Source organism: Oncorhynchus tshawytscha, linkage group LG15, assembly GCF_018296145.1.
Source record: "Oncorhynchus tshawytscha isolate Ot180627B linkage group LG15, Otsh_v2.0, whole genome shotgun sequence".
NCBI classification, from domain to species: domain Eukaryota; kingdom Metazoa; phylum Chordata; class Actinopteri; order Salmoniformes; family Salmonidae; genus Oncorhynchus; species Oncorhynchus tshawytscha.
The window spans coordinates 36,248,088-36,260,587 of NC_056443.1; the positions used below are offsets into that span (position 1 = coordinate 36,248,088).

At 43.7% G+C, this 12,500-nt stretch overlaps 2 protein-coding genes across 2 annotated transcripts in view; both read left to right on the forward strand.

The window, feature by feature from the left end:
- Positions 1-4,712, forward strand: part of LOC112239582 (4F2 cell-surface antigen heavy chain) — a 12,496-nt gene extending 7,784 nt beyond the window's left edge. The window contains exons 11-12 of the mRNA XM_042298504.1: positions 3,280-3,493; positions 3,637-4,712. Coding sequence (XP_042154438.1) covers positions 3,280-3,493; positions 3,637-3,773 — 351 coding nt within the window. The 3' untranslated portion in view covers positions 3,774-4,712. The remainder of the gene's footprint in view (positions 1-3,279; positions 3,494-3,636) is intronic.
- A 3,074-nt stretch (positions 4,713-7,786) lies between these two features.
- The window catches only part of LOC112239584, an 18,853-nt gene continuing 14,139 nt past the window's right edge, over positions 7,787-12,500 (forward strand). The window contains exons 1-2 of the mRNA XM_042298505.1: positions 7,787-8,063; positions 9,863-9,905. The gene's annotated coding sequence lies outside the window, so the exon portion shown is untranslated. The remainder of the gene's footprint in view (positions 8,064-9,862; positions 9,906-12,500) is intronic.

The following is a 12,500-nucleotide window of genomic DNA, read 5'->3' on the forward strand; positions in this document are numbered from 1 at the left end:
ACATTGACTAGCAACCTTCACTAGCTACCTTCACTAGCAACATTGACTAGCAACCTTCACTAGCAACCTTCACTAGCTACCTTCACTAGCAACATTGACTAGCAACCTTGACTAGCAACCTTCACTAGCAACATTGACTAGCAACCTTCACTAGCAACCTTCACTAGCTACCTTCACTAGCAACATTGACTAGCAACATTGACTAGCAACCTTCACTAGCTACCTGTACTAGCAACCTCCCCCCTCCTCTCGATTCTCTGTGTGTGTGTGTGTGTGTGTACTGACACGTGACCTACAGTATGGTATAGTATGGTATAGTACAGTATAGTATGGTATAGTATGGTATAGTATGGTATAGTATGGTATAGTATGGTACAGTACAGTATAGTATGGTATAGTATGGTACAGTACAGTATAGTATGGTATAGTATGGTTTGGTACAGTACAGTATAGTATGGTATAGTATGGTATATAGTATAGTACAGTATAGTATGGTATAGTATGGTTTGGTACAGTACAGTATAGTATGGTATAGTATGGTTTGGTACAGTACAGTATAGTATGGTACAGTATAGTATGGTATAGTATGGTTTGGTACAGTACAGTATAGTATGGTATAGTATGGTACAGTACAGTATAGTATGGTATAGTATGGTTTGGTACAGTATAGTATAGTATGGTATAGTATGGTATAGTATGGTACAGTACAGTATAGTATGGTATAGTATGGTACAGTACAGTATAGTATGGTATAGTATGGTTTGGTACAGTACAGTATAGTATGGTTTGGTACAGTATAGTATGGTATAGTATGGTTTGGTACAGTACAGTATAGTATGGTATAGTATGGTTTGGTACAGTACAGTATGGTATAGTATGGTTTGGTACAGTATAGTATAGTATGGTATAGTATGGTTTGGTACAGTACAGTATAGTATGGTATAGTATGGTTTGGTACAGTATAGTATGGTATAGTATGGTTTGGTACAGTACAGTATAGTATGGTATAGTATGGTATGGTACAGTATAGTATGGTATGGTACAGTACAGTATGGTATGGTACAGTACAGTATAGTATGGTATAGTATGGTATAGTATGGTTTGGTACAGTATAGTATGGTATAGTATGGTTTGGTACAATTCCAAAAGTATAGTATGGTATGTCTTATACATAGTATGGTATAGTATGGTAAAGTAATTTGTACATACAGTATAGTATGGTATAGTATGGTTTGGTACAGTACAGTATAGTATGGTATAGTATGGTACAGTACAGTATAGTATGGTATAGTATGGTTTGGTACAGTACAGTATAGTATGGTTTGGTACAGTACAGTATAGTATGGTATAGTATGGTTTGGTACAGTACAGTATAGTATGGTATAGTATGGTTTGGTACAGTACAGTATAGTATGGTATAGTATGGTTTGGTACAGTACAGTATAGTATGGTATAGTATGGTTTAGTATGGTACAGTACAGTATGGTATAGTATGGTTTGGTACAGTATAGTATGGTATAGTATGGTTTGGTACAGTACAGTATGGTATAGTATGGTATGGTACAGTACAGTATAGTATGGTATAGTATGGTTTGGTACAGTACAGTATAGTATGGTTTGGTACGGTATAGTCTGGTATGGTATAGTATGGTATAGTCTGGTATAGTATGGTGTAGTATAGTATGGTACAGTAGTATAGTATGGTATAGTATGGTATAGTATAGTATGGTAAAGTATAGTAAAATAAGGTATGGTGTAGTGTAGTATAGTGTGGTGTACACACCCTGCTGAGTGGAGTCATCCTCCTCATCACTAAACATTACATCATTATGTAATCTCTCCCCCTCCCCCTCCCTCTCCTCCTCCTCTCTCCTCCCCCATCTCCCCTCCCTCTCCTCCTCCTCTCCCCTCCCTCTCCTCTTCCCTCCCCTCCCTCTGCTCCTCCTCTCCCCTCCCTCTCCTCCTCCCCTCCCCTCCTCTCCCTCTCCTCCTCCTCCTCTCCTTCTCTCCTCCCTCTCCTTCTCCCCTCCCTCTCTCCTGCTCTCCCCTCCCTCTCCTTCTCCCCTCGCTCTCCTCCTCCCTCCCCTCCCTCCCTCCCTCCCTCCCTCTCCTCCTCCCTCTCCCCTCCCCTCCCTCTCCTCCCCTCCTCCTCCCCCTCTCCTCCCTCTCCTCCTCCCTCCCCTCCCTCTCCTCCTCCTCTCCCTCCCCTCCTCCTCTCCCCTCCCCTCCCTCTCCTCCTCCTCCCCCTCCCTCTTCCTCCTCTCCTCCTCCTCTCCCCCTCCCTCCCTCCCCTCGCCCTCCCTCTCCTCCTCCCTCCCTCTCCTCCTCCTCTCCCCTCCCTCTCCTCCCCCTCTCCCCTCCCTCCCCTCCTCCTCTCTCCTCCCTCCCCTCCTCTCCCTCCTCCTCCCTCCTCCCCTCCTCCTCCCCTCCCTCTCCTCCTCCTCTCCCCCTCCCTCCCTCTCCTCCTCCTCTCCCCTCCCTCCCTCTCTTCCTCCTCTCCTCTCTCCTCCTCCTCTCTTCCTCCTCTCCCCTCCCTCCTCCTCCTCTCCCCCTCCCTCTCCTCCTCCCTCTCCCCTCCCTCTCCTCCTCCCTCCCCTCCCCCTCCTCCTCCTCTCCCCTCCCTCTCCTCCTCCTCTCCCCTCCCTCTCCTCCCCCTCCCCTCCCTCCCTCCTCCTCTCCTCCTCCTCTCCCTCCCTCTCCTCCTCCCCGCCCTCCCTCTCCTCCTCCCTCCCTCTCCTCCTCCTCTCCCCTCCCTCTCCCCCCCTCTCCCCTCCCTCTCCTCCCCCCTCCCTCCCTCTCCTCCTCCTCTCTCCTCCCTCCCTCTCCCTCCCTCTCTCCTCCCTCCCTCTCCCCTCCCTCTCCCTCCTCCTCCTCTCTCCCTCCCTCCCTCTCCTCCCCTCTCCCCCTCCCTCCCTCTCTTCCTCCTCTCCCTCTCCTCCTCCTCTCTTCCTCCTCTCCCTCCCCTCCTCCTCCTCCTCTCCCCTCCCTCTCCTCCTCCCTCTCCCCTCCCTCTCCTCCTCCTCCTCTCCCCTCCCTCTCCCTCCTCTCCCCTCCCTCCCTCTCCTCCTCCTCTCCTCTCCTCCTCCCCCTCTCCCCTCCTCCTCTCCTCCTCCCCTCCCCCCCCCTCCCTCCTCCTCCTCCTCTCCCCCTCCCTCCCTCCCTCTCTTCCTCCTCTCCTCTCTCCTCCTCCTCTCCTCTCCCCTCCCCCTCCTCCTCCTCCTCTCCCCTCTCTCTCCTCCTCCTCTCCCCTCCCTCTCCTCCTCCTCCTCTCCCCTCCAGGCCCAGAAGACTCATCGTCTGACATGTCGTTCGTGGTTTAAGACCCTCTCTGACCTGAGGGGTAAAGAACGTTCCCTCCTTCATGGGGACTACTTCCACCTCCACTCCTCCTCCGCGTCCCTTGCTTTCCTGCGTCTGTGGGACCAGAGCGAGCGATACCTGACGGCCGTTAACTGGGGCTCCGCCACCTTAACCGTGGTCCTCAACCACACAGGTATTTATTTCACTTGAATCATATTGAGACCAGACTATATCCTCAAAATGAATAAACGGTGACGCAACAACATATGAGAAGTCAAAACATGATTAAAAAAATCTACATTCCAATACTGACAGGATTTCTCCTCCTCTTCCCAGAGCTGAGCCTCCCGGAGCAGGCTAAAGTGAAGCTTAGTACTGACCCTGAGAACCTGGCTGCAGACAGCTCTGTCTCGCTGGATAAACTGCTGCTGGGACCCGGACAGGCTGTCCTATTGGCCTTCCCCTTCGCTTAGGAGGGGCTAGAACAGAGACCAGGACTAGAACAGAGACCAGGACTAGAACAGAGACCAGGACTAGAACAGAGACCAGGACTAGAACAGAGACCAGGACTAGAACAGAGACCAGGGCTAGAACAGAGACCAGGGCTAGAACAGAGACCAGGGCTAGAACAGAGACCAGGGCTAGAACAGAGACCAGGGCTAGAACAGAGACCAGGACTAGAACAGAGACCAGGACTAGAACAGAGACCAGGACTAGAACAGAGACCAGGGCTAGAACAGAGACCAGGGCTAGAACAGAGACCAGGGCTAGAACAGAGACCAGGGCTAGAACAGAGACCAGGGCTAGAACAGAGACCAGGGCTAGAACAGAGACCAGGGCTAGAACAGAGACCAGGGCTAGAACAGAGACCAGGGCTAGAACAGAGACCAGGGCTAGAACAGAGACCAGGGCTAGAACAGAGACCAGGGCTAGAACAGGCCAGAATAAGAAACTACTAAACATAACTTTTACACCTGGAACAAAGGGAGAATGCAGAGAATGTTTTAGATCACAGAAAACAAGCAGAAGGAATATATAGTATAAACAGCAGTATTTAGCCAGTGCTTAAAAATATTAAATGTTAGGCCAGAATGACTATTTCCAACTGTTAAAACATTCCAGTTCAGATTTGATCAAATGTTTTTTTTGGGGCCATCGTTTCAAAACATTTTAAAAGGAACTTTTTAGTTCCCTTTTTTTTTAAATGTAGTTTTATGACCTCTTGAGTTGAACTGTTGAAGTAGGAAAATATCAGTTTGAATTTAAAAATTTATAATTTTTTTTTCAATCTGTTTATTCCATTCAGTGGAATATAATGGTTATTCAAATTGCTAGACATTGTTCTGACTAAAACTTGAAAGGAGTAAAATAAAAGTCCTGTGTAATATTGCCTGGTGACAATCAAGCATCGACCCTTGTCTCCTGTCTTCTTCTGATGTGTCTGTGTTCTATCTGTGGATGCCTCAGAGCTGTGCATACGGCTTGTGTGTGTTACTACTTGTTCTGTTTTTGAGTGTGTGAGATATTGGCCTAATGCCACATACTTTCCGTTAAGATCAGGCAGAGGAACATTACAGGTGTGTTAATGTCAGCGCCATGAAACAATGTGTGTCTCTCACCTCACGCAGGTGGTTAGAAGATATAAATACATCACGCTCTTGTTTGTTCATTCCAATTGATGGCGTGTGTGCTATATAATGTATGTTCACGTGTGTTCAATACACGCAGTCGTGTTCAGGCCTCTGTATTTGCAGTAATGTGGATGACTCAGTGCAGCTGTGTTGTGCGTGAACGTAGGCGAGGCCCGTTAACCTGCGGTTCATGTTACCGTCGACAACACCGTCTACCAGATTTAGGGTTTACTCCCCCACACATCAATTGAATGTATAATGTATTCATTTAAAATATTAAGAGGGTTTGTATCGTTTTATCCAGGAGTTCTGAGTTGAGTTTCAAGCACAACTAAATCCTTTGACTATTTTGACTATATATTTTAATATCTGGTAAAAAATATCTGCTGTAAAATGAAATATCAATATTTTAATCTTGTGAAATATCTACTGTAAATTAAATCTAATGAATTTAATATTTGAATCTGGTAAAATATCTGTAAATAATATATATTGAATATTATATGTGAATCTGGTAAAATACCTTAAGTGTTTTAGTGCAGCTTTAATACTGTAAATTATATATAATTATATATTTTTTGTAATTTTTTAAATCATATTGACTGATATTTGACTGATGAAAAACACTAAGAAGCATATTCCATTGAATTGCTTTTTAATCCCGGATTAGTTAATCTGTGTTTGGGAAACCACCTCTCATTTTAATTCATGCCCCGAAGTGCATTCGTCCCCCACGTGCGGTCGTCTCAATGTGGCACTAGTGATTAGTGATGAGGTTCCTGTTACGTGGAGGAGTCCATCTTTCAGAGTCAAATGACCGATAGCCTCTACGACTACTCTCTTATTAAAGTATTGATAGACCCTCTATACCTTTCACTCTTTCTTAGCCGCTAGTCTGTACAAACCCATCACAAATATTGTAGTATTTTACTATAGTTTATTTCATACTTGTCTGAAACAGTATCCTAGAATTATTTTTTATTTTTTTAAACGTTTTCAGATTTTGGTTTATTTCTCAATACCTTGCCGTCGGGATGAAGAGATACCGGGAACCAGATCGCCCCCAAGTTAGCACGCCGTCCCCGGCGGTCTGAAACCAGCCCCAACCACCTTCTGAGCCACGGTGCACAGTCATGACTCTTGCTCTTACTGTCACCACGTCACACCTCGCACATTTCAAACATCTTCATCCTCACCATCTTCATCAATAGATTCACATTTCATTCAACCCAAACTGTTACCGTGTAGTAAGTGGTGGAACAAAGTACCCAATTGTCATACTTGAGTAAAAGTAAAGACACATTCATAGAAAATGACTCAAGTAAAAGTGTAAGTCAGCCAGTAAAATACTACTTGAGTAAAAATATTTGGTTTAAAAAATACTTAAGTATCAAAAGTAGAAGTATGAATCATTTAAAATTCCTAATATTAAATTAAGCAAACTAGACAGCACAATTTTTTTATTGATTTAAAAAAAAAACATTTATGGATAGCCAGGGGCTAAAGTCCAAAGACATAATTTACAAACTAAACTTTACAAGCATTTGTGTTTAGTGATTCCTCCAGATCAGAGGCAGTAGGGATGACCAGGGATGTTCTCTGTTTAGTGAGTCCTCCAGATCAGAGGCAGTAGGGATGACCAGGGATGTTCTCTGTTTAGTGAGTCCTCCAGATCAGAGGCAGTAGGGACCAGGGTTGTTCTCTGTTTAGTGAGTCCACCAGATCAGAGGCAGTAGGGGATGACCAGGGATGTTCTCTGTTTAGTGATTCCTCCAGATCAGAGGCAGTAGGGATGACCAGGGATGTTCTCTGTTTAGTGAGTCCTCCAGATCAGAGGCAGTAGGGATGTTCTCTGTTTAGTGAGTCCTCCAGATCAGATGCAGTATGGATGACCAGGGATGTTCTCTGTTTAGTGATTCCTCCAGATCAGAGGCAGTAGGGATGTTCTCTGTTTAGTGAGTCCTCCAGATCAGAGGCAGTAGGGATGTTCTCTGTTTAGTGAGTCCTCCAGATCAGAGGCAGTAGGGATGTTCTCTGTTTAGTGAGTCCTCCAGATCAGAGGCAGTAGGGATGACCAGGGATGTTCTCTGTTTAGTGAGTCCTCCAGATCAGAGGCAGTAGGGATGACCAGGGATGTTCTCTGTTTAGTGAGTCCTCCAGATCAGAGGCAGTAGGGGATGACCAGGGATGTTCTCTGTTTAGTGAGTCCTCCAGATCAGAGGCAGTAGGGGATGACCAGGGATGTTCTCTGTTTAGTGAGTCCTCCAGATCAGAGGCAGTAGGGATGACCAGGGATGTTCTCTGTTTAGTGAGTCCTCCAGATCAGAGGCAGTAGGGATGTTCTCTTGACAAGCCTGTCAATTGGACCGTTTCTGTCCTGCGAAGCATTTAATACGTACGGAGTAAACCATTACATTACTTTATTGAGGAATATAGTGAAGTAAAAGTTGCCAAAATAAATAAATAGTAAAGTACAGATACCCCCCCCCCCAAAAAAAAAACTGCTCAAGTAGTACTTTAAAGTATTTTTTACTTAAGTACTTTACACCACTGAGTGTATTTTGGATGATAAATTGTACTGTGTCAGTATGATGTAGCTGTACAAACCTCCATTGCTATACTTTTATATATATATATAGAGTGTCTGAGTGCACTCCACAGAAGTGTTCTCTTAATAAAGTTGTTGGTAACGGGCTAGTAAATGTCAAACTGAGAGATGTAAGGGAGGAGAGAGAGACAAGGCCAGATGTTGCTGTGTCAAACCGAGAGCTGTGTTCGAGGTCTGGGCCCGCTTCTCTGTGGTGGATTGTTCTCTGTCTGTGTGTGTGTGTGTGTGTGTGTGTTCGTGTCATTTTGTTCCAGGATTGCAATGACGAGGTGTGTGAGAGATCAGAGGGCTCTCTCTCCCTACCTCCCTCACCTCCCTCTCTCTGTTTCTGTCTCTCTCCTTTTCTCATTCAGACACACACAGAGGTGAGATCAGGGGTTTTGAGAGAGCGACAGCGGGCCCATAACCGCTCCTACGAAACTCCCTCCCACACGTACGTACGTACAGACAGACACAGACCACACACACACACACACACACACATGTAGCAGAGCTGTGCCGTGATCACGCTGAAAGGATGAATGGTAAGTCTGCATCTCTGTCCCTGTCTATAAGTTTGAAAATTAGTGACTATACGGTCACAGGTTGCAATACTGTGAAGATGGTTTTATATTGTACTGTGTCATTACTTGCAGGAACCGAAGCATCTTTGTTGGCGCTGTTGACCCAATTGCACATCTGGCAAAAACAAAGATAAACCCTGTGGCTTTATACATGTCACTATCTGCTGGCTTAGTTATTTTTATACTTTTTTTATACTTTTAAAAACAAGGAGATTTAAAAAAATAAAAAATAATAATGATATATTTTTGTTGATCACAAGGGCCTGAAAGAGCATGTGGCCGTACTCATGACAAGACTCCCCGTATAAAGTGGCAATTGAAAATGTCCGCAAGAAACGGATCTCCTTGAAGTCCTCCTGTCTGTGTTTGTCGTCCCCCCCCAGGACAGTCTATTGTTTTCAGGGCTTATGATTTATTAAAGCATTGAAGTCTGGTGATTTTTGACCTTTTGACCCCATTCAGATTTTTATTAGGATCCCATTCTCTACTCTCCTGGCGTCCCCATCTACTGGTCTTTCTCTATTTGGGATCTAGAGGGGGAACATTATTTCTGAACTGTTCCTCAAGCAAGGATATTTCTGCAAGCCTTTTAAATGTCCTCTGTTTTCTCAGTCCGTTCCCAGCTTCTGCTCCATCCCGGTACTGTTGCTGAAAGACATGTAGTCATTCTGAAAAGATTGTTTACTCATCGCATCACAAATTGTACTCGTAGAGAATTTTGAAGAGCCCAGTTCAATAGTTATTTTGAAATTGCAGTACACATTTGTCATATTTTGGGTGCCGTGCATGCAGGGATGTAAACGAATCTATCCGCCTAGCCTGAGGCTAGTACTGTTCAGACCTGCTAAGAAGAAGAACATGAGTCCATCTAGCCTGTCAGGACATCCATCTAGCCTGTCAGGACGGTGGAATTTAGTCTTTTTAAATATCGCAATGAATGTTACTTGGGTTTGACTGAAATCCCAGTCTACTAGTGCAGCTGGCTAGTCAATTAAATCCTTAAGTTCCATCACTGCTGCGTTCATACCTCTGAAAAATGTCTCACTCAAAATGTCATGGAGCATTTGGCCGTTGGGTTATTGGTCGTTGGGTTATTGGTCGTTGGGTTATTGGCCGTTGGGTTATTGGCCGTTGGGTTATTGGCCATTGGGTTAATGTCCCGTTGGGTTAATGTCCCGTTGGGTTAATGTCCCGTTGGGTTATTGGTCCCGTTGGGTTGGCCGTTTGGCCGTTGGGTTATTGGTCGTTGGGTTATTGGCCGTTGGGTTATTAGTCGTTGGGTTAATGGCCGTTGGGTTATTGGTCGTTGGGTTATTCCCGTTGGGTTAATGGTCGTTGGGTTATTGGTCGTTGGGTTAATGGTCTGTTGGGTTAATGGTCGTTGGGTTGATGGTCGTTGGGTTAATGGTCGTTGGGTTAATGGTCGTTGGGTTATTGATCGTTGGGTTAATGTCCCGTTGGGTTAATGTCCCGTTGGGTTATTGGCCGTTGGGTTAATGTCCCGTTGGGTTAATGTCCCGTTGGGTTATTGGTCGTTGGGTTATTGGCCGTTGGGTTATTGGCCATTGGGTTAATGTCCCGTTGGGTTAATGTCCCGTTGGGTTAATGTCCCGTTGGGTTAATGTAACAACAAAAAAGCTATCTGATAATTGTCATCATCAAAAGAGATCCTCTACTGTCATAGAAGTAGAACAATGCAAATGTGTCTAATAACACGTCATTGATGTTTATTGTAAAATAAATGCTTTTCCATATTTCAGGTTGAGTCTGAGAACCAGTAACTACCTGGATCGGCTGCTGACAGTAAGTCCATTTTCACCAATCAATACTTTTTTTATTAATCTGTTATCATCAGTGACACACAATATTTCTGAAACAAAATTAGCTTTATACTGGTCTAACGACAGCATAAAATATAAACTATATTAAAATATAATATAATTCTCAGTAGGGAATGTGCAATGGTTATACCTTACCCGTGACCTTCATGACCTTTGGTTAATTAGTTATTTAGACAAGCGTCCAATCTGTACTGAGGAAAAATAAGTTTGTACCTTGTGAAAATAATTCATTTTCAGGATTTAGGTCAATTACATTTTTATGGGGTTTATTGGCTGAAACTAGACCGACCTCGTCACTTCAGGCGTGCCAACCTGTCGAGGGTTGATGGGTGATCTTATTCGGTAGGTTCCCGTCAAACCTGCACTGAAACGTTCAGGCAGTAAGCTAAAGACATTTGAAGAAATTCACTGCAGTGTTTTGCCATCCGTTTTTAGGATGGAATATTTGGATATTTGGATAAATATAGGAAATTAGCATGATGTGGCTAGACGCAATAAATAGGTATATAAGAGGTATGTAATGGGTACGTAATGGGTACATAATGAATATAATGGGTATGTAATGGGTACGTAATGGGTACGTAATGGGTATATAATGGGTACATAATGGGTACATAATGCATATAATGGGTACATAATGAATATAATGGGTATGTAATGGGTATGTAATGGGTATGTAATGGGTACATAATGAATATAATGGGTATGTAATGGGTACATAATGCATATAATGGGTACATAATGAATATAATGGGTATGTAATGGGTATATAATGAATCAAATGGGTATGTAATGGGTACATAATGAATCAAATGGGTACATAATGAATATAATGGGTACATAATGAATATAATGGGTATATAATGAATATAATGGGTATGTAATGGGTACATAATGAATATAATGGGTACATAATGAATATAATGGGTATGTAATGGGAACATAATGAATATAATGGGTGCATAATGAATATAATGGGTATGTAATGAATATAATAGGTATGTAATGAATATAATGGGTATGTAATGAATATAATAGGTATGTAATGAATATAATAGGTATGTAATGAATATAATGGGTATGTAATGAATATAATAGGTATGTAATGAATATAATGGGTATGTAATGGGTATAATAGGTATGTAATGAATATAATGGGTATGTAATGGGTATAATAGGTATGTAATGAATATAATGGGTATGTAATGGGTATAATAGTTATGTAATGGGTATTGATCAATTGATCAAAATAGTGCAGCTTTAATCTTGTTGCTTTGACCCGTGTTCAGATTCTGCTATAGTTAATTGTTTGACCCGTGTTCAGATTCTGCTATAGTTAATTGTTTGGCCAGTGTTCAGATTCTGCTATAGTTAATTGTTTGGCCAGTGTTCAGATTCTGCCATAGTTAATTGTTTGGCCAGTGTTCAGATTCTGCCATCGTTAATTGTTTGGCCAGTGTTCAGATTCTGCCATAGTTAATTGTTTGGCCAGTGTTCAGATTCTGCCATAGTTAATTGTTTGGCCAGTGTTCAGATTCTGCCATCGTTAATTGTTTGGCCAGTGTTCAGATTCTGCTATAGTTAATTGTTTGGCCAGTGTTCAGATTCTGCCATCGTTAATTGTTTGGCCAGTGTTCAGATTCTGCTATAGTTAATTGTTTGGCCAGTGTTCAGATTCTGCCATCGTTAATTGTTTGGCCAGTGTTCAGATTCTGCCATAGTTAATTGTTTGGCCAGTGTTCAGATTCTGCTATAGTTAATTGTTTGGCCAGTGTTCAGATTCTGCCATAGTTAATTGTTTGGCCAGTGTTCAGATTCTGCCATAGTTAGGACTCATGATTGTATACCGTGTTAGTCACACAGACTCTAAACACTGGAAAACCACATCTCAGATCAATCTAGATTAAACACAATATAAAACATTGACTTTCCTGTCTGTGTTGTTCTTCCCGTGTAAGAACCATGAAAAACAGCCCCAGACCATAATTCCTCCTCCACCAAACTTTACAGTTGGCACTATGCATTGGGGCAGGTAGCGTTCTCCTGGCATCCGCCGAACCCAGATTGGTCCGTCAGACTGCCAGATGGTGAAGTGTGATTCCTCACTCCAGAGAACGTGTTTCCACTGCTCCAGAGTCCAATGTTGTCGAGGTTTTACACCACTCTAGCCGACACTTGGCATTGCGCATGGTGATGATCTTAGGCTTGTGTGCAGCTGCTCGGCCACGGAAACCCCTCTCGATGAACAGTTTTGTGCTGACGTTGCTTCCAAAGGCATTTTGTATCTCGGGAGTGAGTGTTGCAACCGAGTACAGGTGATTTTTACGCGCTTCGTCCCGTTCTGTGAGCTTGTGTGGCCAACCACTTCGCGGCTGAGCCTTTGTTGCTCTTAGACGTTTCCACTTCACAATAACAGCACTTACAGTTGACCGGGGCAGATCTAGCAGGGCAGAGATTTGACAAACTGACTCCTTGGAAAGGTGGCGTCCTGTGACGGTGCCATGATGAAAGTCACTGGCTGTGCGTGCTCAATTTTATACACCTGTCAGCAACGGCT